General features: G+C 39.2%; 2 protein-coding genes across 2 annotated transcripts; both read left to right on the top strand.

Annotated features, from left to right (window-relative positions):
• Window positions 1-1,306: 1,306 nt before the first annotated feature.
• LOC133721317 (uncharacterized) lies at window positions 1,307-3,819 on the top strand. The gene is made up of 5 exons (XM_062147894.1): window positions 1,307-1,852; window positions 1,946-2,248; window positions 2,347-2,686; window positions 2,979-3,104; window positions 3,198-3,819. The coding sequence occupies exons 1-5, from the start codon at window positions 1,505-1,507 to the stop codon at window positions 3,314-3,316; spliced, it is 1,236 nt and encodes a 411-aa protein (XP_062003878.1). The 5' UTR covers window positions 1,307-1,504; the 3' UTR covers window positions 3,317-3,819.
• A 3,109-nt stretch (window positions 3,820-6,928) lies between these two features.
• LOC133721251 (peptidyl-prolyl cis-trans isomerase PASTICCINO1) lies at window positions 6,929-13,182 on the top strand. The gene is made up of 21 exons (XM_062147818.1): window positions 6,929-7,086; window positions 7,183-7,288; window positions 7,377-7,461; window positions 7,556-7,625; window positions 7,823-7,920; window positions 8,213-8,335; window positions 8,584-8,616; window positions 8,995-9,053; window positions 9,160-9,244; window positions 9,499-9,657; window positions 9,787-9,844; window positions 10,085-10,233; window positions 10,414-10,511; window positions 10,676-10,745; window positions 11,048-11,107; window positions 11,352-11,408; window positions 11,788-11,856; window positions 12,003-12,080; window positions 12,185-12,286; window positions 12,375-12,446; window positions 12,543-13,182. Exons 2-21 carry the CDS (start codon window positions 7,224-7,226, stop codon window positions 12,861-12,863), a joined length of 1,911 nt encoding a protein of 636 aa, XP_062003802.1. The 5' UTR covers window positions 6,929-7,086; window positions 7,183-7,223; the 3' UTR covers window positions 12,864-13,182.
• Window positions 13,183-16,916: the final 3,734 nt, after the last annotated feature.

Below are 16,916 nucleotides of genomic sequence, written 5' to 3'. Positions count from 1 at the left end.
AGAGTTCTTAATAAATGGTGCATATTAAAATATAATATATAGATGTAATAAAAACACATTACATTATTTCGGGATGTTATGTAAAAAAATAAAATGGTTCCGAAAAAAAAAAATTCGTGAAGTGAAATTATCTTAACAAGGAAAGAACGTTTTCTTGGTGGAAGGGGGACGAGAAAAATGAGTCTCTATTCATGCCTTTTGAACCGTAATTAAATGTGATGACTAATGTCTTTTGAACCGTAATTGAATGCTACGACTAATGCTGTAATGCAAAATAAATAAGGTAATGTATGATTAGTGTGTGATTAATAACAAAACGGGTAGAAAGAATCCTTAATCACCAATCATTGCGACCTGTACACTTTAAACACCCAAATACTGACCCATCCAAATTCACCCCAAATTCATTGTATTCATTCACCAAATTCATGTGATTAGAGCGTAACTGTTCTTGGTAATTAAATTTTACACTCCCATCCTGAAACAACATCATTACCAACTGACCCAATCGAAGATTTGGCTCGTGATTCGAACAAAACTACCAGACTTATTACCCAAAACAAGAAATGACAACTCCTCATTAACCTTAACCCAGAAAAAAAAAAGAAAAAAAAAAAAGAATAGCAAACATATTTTCACACAGGCCCAAAAAATTCGTCAGTTTACCTCAATTATTACCTTAACCCACTGTAAAATTCCGTTTTCCCCCATTGGGTCTCCCTCTGCGCAAAGATCGCCTTCTGCCATAGCATCTCGCAGCAGGCTTTGGCTGAAAATGACTAACCCAGAAGTACAAACCTTATCGGAAACCCGAGGGGCATTTTCGTCGGGCAGAGGGATCCAAAGAAAGAGATTACCTGTTCTTGGCATTGCATGGAGGACAATGTGGGAAATTGCCAAGTGGAACTTAGGCCGAGCACAAACGGCTGTTACTAAGCCACTGTAAAAAGTACTCATATTTTGTTTTTTACTGCGGACAGCCTCTGATGAGTTTCGTCTCTGGGGGAAGGTAATAATGCTTTAACCGCTCTGGGAAGGGACTCTGTCTGTGGGCCCCCACCTCCTACACGCTTTCACGTAGCGCAGAGGGGCGGGTTTCAGAATTTCTTTCACATCACCCACTCACATGGTGTGTGGGTTTGTGACACCTCCTCCCCGGGTCCCACCGTTCCCCCTCCAGGGTGACTCCGCGTGTTCTCACGCACCTCTCCTTCCGCGTGAGTGTGTAATAGAGGAGTTTCTTAATAATTAATTAACCTGTTAGAGAGAGAGAGAGGAGATAGGGGGTGAGTGTGTGAGAGATAAAAAGGCCCTTGGGGCTTTCGTTTCTTTCTTCTCTACTCACTCACCACCATCCTCTCCATAGTCGTCTCTCCCCCCACACTCCCCTACAGTGCTTTCTTTTGCTTTGGCCTTTTGGGACCCTGAGGCTATTATTATAGCTTCACCCAGCAGCAAACCTCCATCACTCTCTTTGCTATATCAAGAGGCCAGGGTTTCACTGATGGCTGATGAGTTCGACGACGCCGCGTTTTGGTTACCTCAGGAGATTCTCACCTATTCCGACGACGAAATCAGTCCCAAGATTGACTCCGGGAGCCGGAAGATGAGCTCGTTTGGCTCTGACACGGACGCTGGCCCCAAGACTGCTCTGTTTCCCTTCGACTTTCCCTACTCCGGGTTTGGGGCTTTCGGTGTCTCCTCCGATTTCAGCTCCCCGGTGGAGTCCAGCGAGACTGAGAGCGACGAGGAAGAGTATCTCGCTGGGCTGACTCGCCAACTGGCTCAGTCCACTCTCGACGACGAGTACAAGCGCTACGACTCGGTTCTTGGCTCCAAGAACAACTCAAAGGTATGCTAAATGAAGCTAATTTTTTTTCAAATACAGTTTAAAACGGTGCGTTTTCATGTGGGTTCTGATTCTGTTTCCCTTTTTTTTTTTCAGCCGTGGGTGTCGTCTGGTTCACCGCAATCGACGCTGTGCGCGGCCGGGAATGGTTGCGGCTGCGGCGGACAAGGCTCGAGTCGGGGAAGCCCGAACGCTCAGTCGCCGCCGGCCACTTGGGATCTGCTACATGCGGCTGCAGGGGAAGTGGCTAAGATGCGCATCCAGGAAGAAGCTTTGCGTTTCGACCAAAAAAGCAGAGGCATCTTGGGTGCTCCAAGGGAGCCCTCTCCAGTCACTGTCCCTGATTTCGGGTACTACCTCCAGCACCAACAGCAGTCGCTTTCCCAGAAGCACTTGCAGGTAAAAAAAAAATTCGACTTCTCGAAAAAGCACTTTTGCCATTTCTGTGAGGACGCGCTTCGGTTTACTAAATTTTGTGCCTCTATTTTCGGTTACAGTTTGAGCGGTTGAGACAGCAACAGATTCTGAAGAACAACATCTCGGCGGTGCTTGCTCAGTCTCAGGCGAACGGAAGATTCCAACACCAGCGGGCTCAGTCCCATCCGATGGTCCAGAACCGAGTCAGGAACAGCAACAATGGACCTCTGGGTCTTTCGCCGTCGGCTTGGCCTCCACTGCAACAAGCTCAGCGGCAACAGTTTCAGCCCAATGGGCCTGGATTCCAAGGTGTTCTCATGGGAGCTAAAAAGGAGTCTACTGGTACTGGTGTGTTCTTGCCCCGCCAAATCGGAACCCCATCTGAATATCCTCGCGGCAAGAAGCAACAACCCAAACAAGGTCGGTCCACACTCATACCCCACCCTCAATTTTGTTTCATTTAAAAAAAAAAAAATTAAAAACCCAACAAGGAAATTTTGTTTTCTTCTTCATTGAAGCCAGTTGGTCAACATCATTAAGATTTTTGGGGGGAGCTTTGATTTCTATGGCCTGGGTGGTTCTGATGTGCTAAAGTTAATAAATTTCTCTGAAAATTTCAGATCTGGTCTGGTGGACTACTGTTTGTAATTTAATTTTTTGGTGGGCTCATTACATTCTGTTATTCACTTATTCTTGTGCTTTTTTTTTACAGCTTGCCCAACGGTTTTCGTCCCAGCTAAAGTAGTCCATGCATTGAAGTTGAACGTTGAAGAAATGGGCGTACAGTCACAGCCTCAAGTCCATAACCGTTTCAATGGAAGAAACAATCCTGACTATGGTAAGAAACTCATCCTCCTAATTTGACTTATTTGCTAATCGAAATTTTACCATGTGGGTTTTTACTTATTTGGTTTATAATGGTGAATTGCAGAACTTGCTCTTCGGCTTCGGAATAACAGCATCGCCATAGCTCAGCAGAATCGCAGCATGATGAGGCCTCAGGCACCAGTGAACCATGAGATTAGGCTTCCCCAGGAGTGGACTTACTAGCTGCTGTGGGTTTGTTTGGGTTTTTTAGGGGGTTGTTTAGGGACAAAAGGAAATTGAACAAGGTTTTAGGAAGAATTAAAGGGAAAGGTAATAGGGTTAATAGTATTAGGAGTGTAGGACAAAAGAAAATAGTGTTTTTGAGAAAGACAGGACAGGGAAAACGATGCTGGAACAAAGAAGAAGGAAGGAGGAGGAAATGTGTGTTCTGGGTTTAGGGCTTTTAGGTGAAAAATAAAATGTGCCTAGTTTGGTGCTAAGCTGCAGCAGTAAGGCACAGCAGCCAAGCTTCTCTGTTCTCTTCTGGCTGGGCTCAAGGATCGAAGAAATGGTGGTGGGTCCCTTCTGTGGTTTTTGTTTTTGGGAATATTAGGTTGGGATCTTTAGAAATATCAGTTGGGAATTTAAATTCTGAAATTCAAATCGTGTATTTCTGATTCCCCAATCTGTCCACACACCATGTCCAGCAGCGTTATTATGATATAATAAAAGGATGTATTTGCAAATTCTGTGTTCTTCTGTATTATTTTTGTTTTAGATTTTTTCGGCCGCTGTGTTTGTCGAGCAGTTAATGTTTTTGGGGAGTGTGTCGGGGGCATGGTTTTTCTTGCGTAGTTGGTCTAAACTTGTATTAAGATTAATTAAGAAAGCGGATACGTTAATTAGTATAGTAATTCTTTGCGACAGTTCCAAAAGCTCTAGAAGAAGCTGCTTGCCTAAGGACTTTTGCTTTTCCCGATGTCCGGCAAGCTGGATTGTTTAGTCTCGGGGTCGTTGTTAAATCCCTTTTAATTAGTCGCTAAATTAACAAACTATTAAGGAAAACGGAACTGGAGGGGAAAAGTGGGGTTTTGCTTAACAGAGAAGCACCACCACCATCGAATAGAGCCGTCGCGAGGTGTTCGTTAGTGGGACCAACGCGTGGCCAGCTCTTTTCCACGTGGCATGAGCCAATGAGAGTCATTTGCGCGCTTTTTTGAGATTTTTTTTTTGCTGTCGGAACTCGGCGTATCAATAAATTTTTTTTTTATGAAAAAAGGAAGAGTAGGGTGGGATCCAGGGCGGGGTCCGGCGGGAAAGGACGGTTTTGCCGGCATGGGGTGGTGGCGTGGTGTCAGCCACGTCGCGAGGGGCCATGCAACGCTGTTTCAATAATATCACATGGCGCGCACTACTGCTATAGGTTTGGGGGGTTCACGCGCCAGAGACGCGGCTGGGGATTGCTTTGGCAGAGTGGTGGAGGAGGTGCGTGAGTGGGTATGCGTGCGTTACATCTCGCTGGTTTGTCAGTTTGACTGGGTCAGACCTAGCTTCTTCCGTGATTCCATTCCTTCGTCTTTTTTTCTCACTCCCCAAGTGGCCAAGCTCCTTTATTTGAATTAAACTACAATTTTCGCTTCTACTATTCGGACGCATTTATGGTTCACCGGTTGTAATTCTTCTACGCTACTTTAATGTATCGCGATAGTAATTTTAGTACAAATTAGAAATAAAAAATAAAAAATTGCACTTCTCGCATGTAAATTTTAAATTTTAAATTTTGCGCCTTATAGAAAAATAATTAGTGTATGCCAGAGATGTATAATATTGTTCAAAGAATGTAAGTGTATACAAGTAATATAACTATACATATGATCATAACGATCTATTTTAATGTGCTAAAAATTTTGATGACGGTACGTGATCCTAGAAGAAGATTTCAAAAATTTTCTTATTTTGCATATACTAACATAATGTTATTATCGAAATTTAGATGCAGAAAATGTCTTTCAGCTAGGTGAATCATTTTTAAAGATCCTATAAGGGTGTGTGTGTTTGGTGGGGTGGTAAGGCTTTGGTTTCTCATATGAGAGGTCAGGAGTTCGAGCCCCATCAAAGGTTGTAGTGGGGTGGGGTTTAGAAAAAAAAGATCCTATAAATAATAACATTTGATGGGACTCTGCTCTTCTTCATTTCAAAAAAAAAAAAAAAATCTTTTAATTGATATTTGAAGATTTTTGAAACGTGATAGACATATCCTAGCTGTTAAATGTTTCGCTTTCGAGATATGAAAGTTCCTTGAGAGACAGTTCAAACCTAAAATATCTGAGCTTTGAACCAAATGTGTATTAAGATTTTCACAGTGTGGTTGCTTATCATGGCATTTAGCGCATGGTTATGCGTACGGGCGCCCTATGCGTATAAAGGCATGACACGTATTTATGATTTGTCATCAGCTATTTGTTTGGAAGCAGTGATACATCAAGTCATACTGCCATTTGTTTGGTTATAACACGGACCTGATATATTGGACTGGACTGGGTCTCATCCGCTTGGTGGGCCTAGTTGGATATACAGGGCAAAACCTGATAAAGCACCAACGATTGGCCAGGTGAATCGAGGTGTGTTTTATTTGCTATTTTGATGCAAGGTTTTCAAATTCAACGACGCCTCGTCCTGACCCAAACAAGACCCGTCTATTTGAAACGGATCAAGTTATCAATAGACATCTCATAAGAGAGGCTTGATACCAGTTGCTGGTTTGTATCAGAAAATATCTATCCCTGATAGGAATAGCGTGGAGTACTGGTGAAGTATGATGCTACTTGTTTAGACTACCTGTAGCTAGAGCAGCCTAGGTCGGCCAGCATTTCAACTCTATCTTGTGGCCGTTTTTGTCTCCTAGAATAGAACATGGGTTGCCAATACTGACTCATGGGTAATTGGTTGTCATACTTGTTAGATTAGGAGAATGTGTGGAATGGTGAGTAAGATCAAGTATTGTAGAAGCAATGATACACTTGTTTGGGAGGTGAAATCCTGTTAGATTCGTTCTTTCTCCAACCTACATATATTTGCATTTGAAATTGAGCAAGTATTATTTTACTTTCTTAATAGGCATAAAAATTTGAAAGTCACAATCACTAATAATACTTTTATTTTAATTTCTCTTACAATTTTTAATATCACGTTTATAATACAACAAACAATTCATATTTGCATTATCGTTTATTCAATACATCACTGTTAAACTCGTTTGTCTACATTTTACTTTTCTTTTATGCTCATTCTCAATAGAAGAGAATTATTTACCACCACACAATCTCTGTTGCAACTTGCAACCACCACTGATTTGCCTCCATTGCATGAGCATCCATACATTTGTCATAAACCCAAAATCCACATCTTTGAACTAATTATCCCTAAACATAGCTCGAGCAAATATTCTTTTTCTAACCAAAGACCAACACTGTATTTGTGACTTTAGCATAATTTCAACGACGTAAGTCGATCTTGTCTCTGATTCTCCAACCGAGCTTAGACGAAGATGATGATTATAGAGAAAGAAAGTCTAGAGGACGTAAAAAGTAGGTAAACAACAATTCGATGCCCTAATGATTTTAAACCGAAATCCCGCCCTTCATTATTTGGTAGATAATCCGGTAAACAACCATAAACGTTGTCAAACTCTCAATAGTGTAGTGCCACTTGTCACTACTAGCTCCAAAAAAAGTTGGAAGCCGGCCTAAGCTTGACATATGGCGCCAAACCGGACCTAATCCTCCGCCCGTGTCCCTACCGTATAATCTCTACGACCCAGTGTCCTGAAAAGTAAAATAGTAAATAAAGGTACCAATTACCAGCGGTAATTTTCCCGTGCTCAACTGCCCCGACCTCCATTTTAGTTAACTCTGTTCGTTGAAATTGGAAATCAAATAGAGAACTGAAGCTTCCAGAATCGACGACTCTCGAGTCAATCAGTCTGGATTCGTCCTCAACCATCCGAATTTCAGGTAAGCTCTGTGATTACGAAGCTAATTGAGTGTTTACGGAGCTTCCTACTCCGACTGGCTCAACTAACAGGAACTCTTTGCTTCTTCTACGGCTAGGGATTTCATCGTTCTCGAACTTTCGGCGACGTTGATCGGAGATGGCTGTAATTGAAGCCGCCGCGCCACAGAAGCCGAAGAAAGAACCAACCGATGACGAAAAGAGGTAGGTAGCTTCAATTTTAGCAAGTTAGAAACGAATCTGTGGAAATTGAAATGCTATTCGAATTTCGTTGATTTTTGTTTGGTAATAGGAGGATGAAAATAGTGGCCGGAAGCTTGATGAAAGCTGTGATCAGACCCGGTGGAGGTGATTCAACACCTTCAGATGGTGATCAGGTTGGGCTTACATTGCGGTTATTGAAGCCAATTTAGCAATTGAATTTGTATGAAAGCAAATGGTGGAAGATAATTTATGTTGTTTGTTTTGTAGGTTATATATCATTGCACTGTTAGAACACTGGATGGAGTTATTGTTGAATCTTCAAGATCAGAATATGGAGGTGAGTTGAATTGTGTGGTACTAAGCATATTTTAACAATTCTGTAGAGATTAATATAGGAAACGTTATTATTTGCATTAAATTTGCATTCACTTTCGAGTTATTTTGTGAAATCTCATTTCACTTCGCTTTTAGTGATTAAGTTGATGTGAAAATGTTGTATTCCACTGATTGAATTCAATATTCATTTGTCATCAGGCAAGGGAATCCCCATACGAAGTGTTTTGGGAAAGAGCAAGATGATAGTTGGATTGCTAGAAGGACTTCCAACTATGCCCAAGGGTGAAATTGCAATGGTAATATCTTCATAATTTCATGAGTTTTGTCTGCCTATGAATGTGTGTGCAAAAAGGTGAAATTGGTGAATTTGAACCTGAATTGGTTGGTTCTGTATTGTTGTTGTGGTATCTGGCATGTGTGCTTTCTATAGAATTAGAAAACACCTTATAGGGTGATAAATTCTATATTGAAGAAGAGAAAAACATAAATAAAGGCCTTTTCATATCTGATGAAATGTTATTTGTGCTTGTGTATTTGGATCATTTTGTATAAGATTGTAATTTTTATTTATTTTTTGTTTAATGTCAGTTAAAAATGAAACCTCAAGTGCACTATGGTGAGGATGATTGCCCACTTTCAGCTCCCAGTGACTTTCCAAAGGATGATGAACTTCATTTTGAGATTGAGATGATAGATTTCTTCAAAGCCAAGGTAAGAATTCCGAATAAAAACCGTCATTTTAAAACCTTAATGTTTTCGGTATGGTAGAAATCCACCTTGCAAATGTTCATCTCAATATTAGATGTGAAAATTAATGATGCTTCTGTTGAAAGTAGTTTATGCTTATACAACTATCTATTAGATGGTGATCAACACATTGTGTTTATCTATGTAGGTTTCCTCCTGACCTTGCAGTGGATCTAATCTTGTCTATTTATTTATGTTTGGTTCTTTTTCAGGTTGTTAGTGATGACCTTGGAGTTGTGAAGAAGGTACTGGAAATCGTATATTGTTGCATTTTATTTGATTTGGTTATGATGAACTAAAATGATTAAGCAATTATACTTGCTTGTCATTGACGTCTATCACTATAATCTGCATTCTTAAAATTTTAGCCCTGCTGCAGGAGCGTAGATTTCTTTTGTATCATGCCAAAGTATTGATGGAAGAATGTCTAGAAATCATAAGATTAATCATCACATTTAATAAGGAAAATGACATGGAATTTTATGAAAAACAAGAAAATTTTATGAAGTGAAGATGTTGGGTAGGTGATGATTTAGACAACAAATTATAAATTTTATTGTACCTTCTTTCCCACATATTTGAAACTTTTATTTCATACTGGACTCCCTATTTACACTTGGCAGGTAATAACTGAAGGTCAGGGTTGGGAATCCCCAAGGGAACCTTATGAAGTAAAAGCCTGGTATAAACCTTTCTCCCTCCTTCCCAACTAGTTTCTCTGCTACTTTATTGTACTACAAATTGGAATATGCTTAAACACTTAAAGACGGGTATATGACCGTTCTCAGGATTTCTGCAAAGACTGGTGATGGGAAAGTGCTTGTTCCATGTACTCAAGGAGAACCGTTTTTCTTTAATTTTGGAAAGTCTGAGGTTGGTGAATAATTTTTCGGCTGTTACTTTGTTTCTTTAATTTTCTTTATTTTGTGTAATATTGCTTTTAGCTGGACATACCTGATGGGTCCAAATTTCACTCTCAGCTTTGTTACTTTGTTGGTCCTATTTGGTTATTCAAAACGCTGCAATAGTCAGAGAAAAGGCCTCATCAGTTTTCAGGCCGAGTGGGAGAAAAGTGCATTTGAAGTCTACTTTGTTTTACTAACTATTATGTTTTGAATACAAACTAGATACCTAAAGGTCTTGAGATGGGAATTGGTACAATGTCACGGCAAGAGAAGGCAGTAATATATGTCAGCAGTCAGTATTTGACTCCATCTCCTTTCCTGCCTGTGGTAGAAGGTGTTGAAGAAGTTCATTTTGAAGTGGAGCTTGTCCACTTTATTCAGGTGTGCAAAGTTCTTAATTCTAAATCATAGTCTTCAGATAATACTGTGTAGCTAATTTGGCAGGGAGTTTTCTTTTGTGGGTTAAAAAGTCTGAGATTCTGTTCTAACTCTATGGTTATGTATTAAAAGGTGCGAGACATGCTTGGAGATGGGCGTCTGATTAAAAGGCGTATTCGTGATGGAAAAGGTGTGGTTTTAGAATTTCCACTTTTTCAAAGAACCTAAATTTTAGTACAAAACATAGATCATGAAATGCTACATGTTTTGCTATTGTGGTTAGCGTTATCTCTTTCAAATTCACTCTGATTTATACTAAGTGGTACTTTTTGTGTATATTCCTTTAATCTAATATGTTCATATGTTAAATTTAGGCATAAATGATTCAAATGTAATGTGTTTACTATATTTTGGATTTTGGAATAATTAGGTGAGTTTCCTATGGATTGTCCTCTTCACGACAGCCTTCTACGAGTCCATTACAAGGGCATGATTCTTAATGAGGAAAAGACAATCTTCTTTGATACGAGAGTTAACAATAATGGTCAGCCTTTGGAGTTCTGTTCTGGAGAAGGCCTTGTGAGTTTTTCACCATCTCTGAGGAGAAATATTTATACTTGATTTTAATCTTCATTCTTCTGGTAGCGCAATATATGTATTTGCACAATGCAATTGGCGTAGGTTCTGAAACCTTGTTTCTGATATCAACAATTTTAGGTGGGGAATTTAGTGTACTGAAACTTTTATTTGTGTATGAAGGTGCCTGAGGGATTTGAAATGTGTGTTCGTTTGATGCTGCCTGGAGAGATAGCTCTGGTCACATGTCCTCCTGATTATGCATACGACAAGTTTGCTAGGTTACCTTTTGAATTCAAGCTTACCTTACCTTCTGTAATTCATTATGATTTGTAGTAAACAATATCCTAAATTAATACACAGACCAAAAATGGAAGTCTCTTGTCATTATTTCTTTTGTTCATCCAGTTCAAATGTGTCACTGGTTTTTCCCCCATATCGCCAGGCCTGCTAATGTTCCTGAAGGAGCTCATATTCAATGGGAAATCGAGCTTCTTGGTTTTGAAATGCCAAAGGTAATTTCTAAAGTTATTTTTTCTTTAATTTCTAAAGTTAGCTTTTTGCTCAAAGTAACTTTAAGAATGGCTGCATAATTCTCCTCTACATTTAACGTTAGTGGTTCTGAAGAGAGGTAGACTTGATTATCAAAGCTCTGGGCGATCTAGATTGCGATGCGACTCTGGCTAATGCTTATCTTCAATTCATGGTTATCTGGACATGATTATCCGAACATGTTCTTGAGAGCTGTATTTCTTAGGTCCATGCTTTCAATTGCACTAAGCCATGTGTTTAATGCCTTACTTTCATACTATTGCAGGATTGGACTGGTTTGGACTTTACAAGCATAATAGATGAAGCAGAGAAGATAAGAAATACAGTATGTACTACTAACATTCAATGTTAGCTACAAATAATCATCTAGCAGCTACTGGGTGTATTAACGGAGAATCTCATCTTATCCAAATGTGTCCCTTTGTGCATGCAGAGTCATTTTCAAAACATACCCAGTTGTTTCAGTGTTGTATTGAATTCTTTTTATATTTGTGCATCCCATTAATCGAGTGGGGAACTCAAACTCTAAATCATGGGAACTTAGAATTGTGTCGTTATTGTCATTTCAGGGGAACAGGCTATTTAAAGAAGGAAAATTTGAACTTGCCAAGGCAAAGTATGACAAGGTATTGTATGTGTACTCTGCATGATTCCTTTTTTTTTTTTTGGTACAATGCATGATTCATTTTGGATTATGAGTATTTTGTGATGCATAATTGCATATATAAGAATATTTTCCTACAACAGTTGTCCGTTTGATCCCATTGCTGAGTTGCTGCTGCCTGTTATTAACTGATAAGCTGTAGGAAGTTATAACTTATAATATACCTTCATTTCATGGTCAATCCTTTGAGGAGTTGTATTACTGGTATGCAAGTGCCATTAGCTCAGTTTGCTTGATTATTTTTTTTTTAATGATAATCTGATGAGGTAATACCACCAACTATTAGAAATAATTGAAAATGTGTTCATTGAGCTTTTATTGTCAATCTGCTGGGCTATTAGGTGCTTCGGGAATTTAATCACGTTAATCCACAAGATGATGAAGAAGGGAAAACATTTTCAAACACGAGGGTAAGCATCTTGCTTTGCATGTTTTTCCAATTATTTAATTATTGATTGAAATATCTTCATCTATTCTAACTTAGCAACGAAACCTGTATATTTGATAGCTTTACATTTGTGATTGATAAGTTGCACTTGTTTCTGGATGTTTGAAGAATTTGCTACATCTGAATGTGGCTGCATGCTACCTTAAAATGGGAGAATGCAGAAAATCCATTGAGACATGCAACAAGGTATGTTTTCATTACATATAACAGTATAAGAGGTCAAAATAGTTGATAGTGCAGTGCCAAGTTAATCTGTTTAACTTGATTCGTTATGTATCTGATCTTTCTAGGTTATAGAGGCAAACCCTGGACATGTTAAGGCTCTCTACCGCCGTGGAATGGCCTTCATGGCTGCTGGAGATTTTGAGGAAGCAAAGAGTGACTTCAACAAGGTAATGCTTAAACTCCTTGATATTTGATTTGTTTAATCAATATATATTGTTGTCATCCATTTCTGATTTCTATCCCGGATGCTATTAGATGATACAACTTGACAAGTCGACGGAACCAGATGCAACAGCTGCTCTTCTAAAAGTGAAGCAGCAGGAACAGGTGGGTTGAGCATGAACAAACTTAATTCATTATTTGAGATGAAGTGGGAATTCTTGATCATCCAATATCATCTGTGTCTTTTCATTGGCATATCAGGAAGTTGAGAAGAAGCAACGGAAACAATTCAAGGGACTATTTGACAAGAAGCCGGGGGAAATTTCCGAGGTTGGAACCGAAGAAGATGGAGATAAGACTGCGGATGTAAATCAGAAGAATGATGATCAGGAGGAGGATTTAGATGAAGATACTTCGGAAACCTCTCGTGAAGTTGCGGGGAATGCAGCTCAAACATCAGCCCCCCAAACCACATTCGGGCCCAGATTACTTAGAGTCCTTGGACGGGTAGGATGGACCACCATGCTTTTCAATGTCACATTCGTCTTTGTTCTGGCCTATTTGCTGAACCTGTGGGTTTAATTAGACGGTTTCCTTTGATTATGGTGGAAGACTAACAGAGATATTGTAGACTACAACAGAGATCCAACTACCAACTGAAATCACACTTCTTTCTAGATTCTATACTCCACAAACAGTGGATATAAAATTTTGTTAAAACATAAATGACTGTCTTTGTAGGGATTTAGTTACAACTCTATCGTTTATGAGCTCCAAGTGGGGTTTCGAATTGTATTTATACATATACTAAAGCCGCTAGAGCAATATTCATAACACTGTTCATTGAAAATACGGTTTTACCCCTGGCTTTTGAATGAAATAACATTTTTATTTTATTTTATTATTATTATTATTTTTTTTTACAATTCTGCTATATCCTTTTAGGTTTTTTTTTTAATTTTTTTTTTATGGGAGAACAATTCTATTTTGTATTTGTAAATTTCTACAAATCATGGAAAAAATGTATTTTTTGTTGTATCTCATTTGTTGCTAATCTATTATTAACAACAAAACAAATCATATTCTTTTTTTTTTTTGAAAGGAAAGGAAAAGTTCATTGAATTAGCGATTGAAATCGCTCATGAGGGCATCCCAATGGGGAGCATACAGAAGCCAGAATGAGCCTGACCCTAGAGCTAAGGTAGAACAAATAAGAGGGTACTACACCAACTAGTTGTTCTTGTACAATAAGATATTGCTCTGAAATTTTCCTAGGGAAACTAGCAAAAACTATAGGTAGAGCCTCAGCTTCCTCAAGATAATTACCAACAATAAAATTTTTACGACCTTGAGATTTATAGACTAAACCATCAGAAGTTGCAATCTGGATATGCAAAAAATCGGCAAACCAATCATATTCTAAGTAGCGCTGATGTTTTTTAGATTGCAGGTATTCAATCTATTACATATGAAACTTAGAAAAAAAAAAAAAAATGCAGCATTGCGCGGGTCAATTTGCTTAAAACGCTACCTCTTGTTTCTTTGTTACTTTATTTTGCCTACGGCTTTGTTGCTATGTCAGACTGGTTTGGATTTCCATTACTCGATTGATATAGAACGACGTTGTTTTGGAGTGATCAAAACCGTGAGAGGGTTGGTAGATAATCCTATTCTACTAACCCAATCGTCTTCTACCTCCCGTCCATATGGTGATATATTGGTGTTATCACAATTTAGATTGTAACGTACTCCAGCCAACTATATAAGTTAATAGTGCTTCTTCCATTTAGCTGAGGCTGCTGGGCCAACTGTGTATTGGTGATTCTACCACTGTAAACACTAAATTACAGAAAATAGACAAGTACAGATTCTAGTTTATAGAGTAGCGATGAGAACAATGTTTGGTTTTGACAGTACAAGTCTCGTTTGGTTTGCGGAATTGAAGTGTTGGGAAAAAAAATATTAATCATTTCTTGTGTTTGGGATGCAAAATGAAATGAAACACTTCTATAGATACAAGTATATTTTTCATACAAGTTTTATGAGATAAATCGATTTCAACCACAACTCTTAATCAATGGATTTTTTATGTGAAAAAAAAAAAAAAACTGAAAAGTGATCATTCATTCTAGTAAATAAAACTTCAACATAAAATGGGTTCTCGTTGAAGTCGTAAGAGATCCCAGCAGAAGAATCCAACAATAGCTTTATTAAGCACTGCAGCAAGACATTCAATAAAATTATGCAAATTAATTATACAATATAAGCTAGCTAGTCTCGAGAAACTAGCTAAAAGTAAAACACTACAGCACAACCAGCACGCACAAATTATAGGAAAAGCTACAGCAACAACGACGAAAAGTCCGACAGAAAAACATAAATGGAAACCAGGCGAGTCACGGCAATATGATACAAAAGGTAACAAACAAACCACAACATACCAAATTAAAAACTCAATCCCTTAATTAAGAAGAAGACACACTGATTCTCCGATCACACTTTGAGCGGATCGGTCGAGTCGGCTTGGCTGGGGAGCTGATTAAGCGCACGAACCTTGACGACAAAGAAACCTAGGGCATGCCCAGCCACCACGGCTATGAGGATTCCAACATTGAAGGACATGACAGATAGCATGACCAAGTAAGCCAAAACGGTGCGCAGTGCATAAATACCCGTCTGAGTGACCCCGGAGACTAGAGGAGTGGCGGTCGGCTTCAGGGTAGGCCCCACGGAAAGAATCTCGACGACGACGGCGAGGAGGAAGAGGAAGGAGAGAGACAAGACGTACATGCCGAGGTGGTCATGCCCCGGCCAGCCGGAAAAGAGTATGGTAACGTTTTTGCCCCAGTAGAGGCTGTTGTTCATGATCATGGAATAATCAGATGTGTTGCTCAGGTCGCCCGTAGGCTTTGTTGGCGGTGGAGTCATCGGCATCGGTGGCATCGGCGGCATCAGCATACCACCTTCATCGTGTACCTCGTGAGACATTTCTGGTTTTGGGCGAGTGAGAGAGAAAGAGAGAATTAACTAGGAAGATCACTAGATCAGGTCATTCAGGTGGCTTTGGACAAAGTAATTAAGGTAATGTTTGGTTTTTGATATAAATGTGTATATAATGGAGAGGGAGGAGCTGGAAAGCAACGACATTGTAGTTGATGACGAGGGTTTAGAGATGAGTGGCCTTCTGATATAGACATTCTTATATATGGTTTTTGTTTGTTTCTTCGTACCTTTTAGAGTGAAAAAGATAATAATATAAGGAGGTTTAATTTATTGGTGTTGAGAAAGGTGAATGAAAGGAATGGCCAGGGTTATATAATTGACATGAATAATGGAACAAGGAACTAATAAAGTTTTAACTCTTGAAGCTATAAGATAAGTGAATGCGAATTATTCAAAGGATTTTCGGTATTTGAGGTTGAGAAGCCTAAAAACACAAATGTTGTCTAAGAAATACTTTAGAATATTGCTAGGTTTGTAAATTTGCATGCGCACTGTGCCCCTCGCAAATTAAGTACTTTCCCTTTTTATTTTTAAGTTTTCTTGTGAACAATTTTTTTTTCTTTGCTCAAAAAGAGGGATAAGAGAGGCAAAAAATCTCCTTATCGTCCTAATTTATTAAAGAAAACGAGATACAATAAGAGGAGGACGAAGCCAGACCCTCCATAGTAGAATACATCACACATTAAAGAAAACTAACTAACGAAAACGAAATTGAGGAAGACCTAAACAGTCACTATTTTATAAGCCGAAACAAAGAACGGAGGAGTCAAATCCTACCAAATTAAACTTGCTAACGTGGTACCATGATTTGCTAAGATGTCATGAGCAACTTTGTTACCTTCCCGAAAGATATGTGAGGATCGGAAAGACATTTGAGAAATGCGGTGCAAACAATTCATTCTCTCTACTCTAAGTTGTCATGGCACCAAATGAGGAGATCGAGCGAAGAAAATTAAGAACAATGGAGGAATCCACTTCTAGCCATATATGCTTCCAATCCCTGACCCGTGATCAAATTTCTCTAATCATGAAATGCATTTGTATAACGGTTATTTTCCAAGTCACTATTTCAATATACATATTTAGCAAAAGATTACCTAGAACATACAATTATGACCGTTTAGCATGCACCTAAAAAGAAAGTCGACTTTTTCTCTCTGCTAGAATTTTCTCTCTGGCGGGGAAACTGATTGAGATTTGAATTGTGATTGAGGCGGAGGAGGCTATATATCATGCACCTAGTTTGGGGTGAGGATGCAATTCAAGATCCTTTTTTATGTATGTGGCTGGTTGCTTTCTCAGAAAGAGGTGCTGCTTCAGTCGTTTTCGACGACAATTTCCTGCATTTAGGGATTGAAAGAGCGGGTTTTGATCCCTGAGGAGGAAGGGGGGATCTTTGTTTTTCAATTCAAGGAGTAGGTTACGAAGGATCACGTCCTCAATGGCGAGCCTTGGCTCTATAACAATTCCATGCCTCTCTTGGAGGATTATGACGAAATCCATGATTTGGCCGAGGTGTCACTGACTTCCATGGAGGTTTGGGTGGCGGTGAAGGGTTTGCGCATGGTCATGCGCAATGATCGCGCCTAACCCTAATTGAGAACGCTTTGGGGACCTTTGTGCAGTATGATC

This window comes from Rosa rugosa, chromosome 7 (assembly GCF_958449725.1).
Source record: "Rosa rugosa chromosome 7, drRosRugo1.1, whole genome shotgun sequence".
Classification (NCBI taxonomy): domain Eukaryota; kingdom Viridiplantae; phylum Streptophyta; class Magnoliopsida; order Rosales; family Rosaceae; genus Rosa; species Rosa rugosa.
This window is presented reverse-complemented; position numbering and strand designations above follow the sequence as displayed.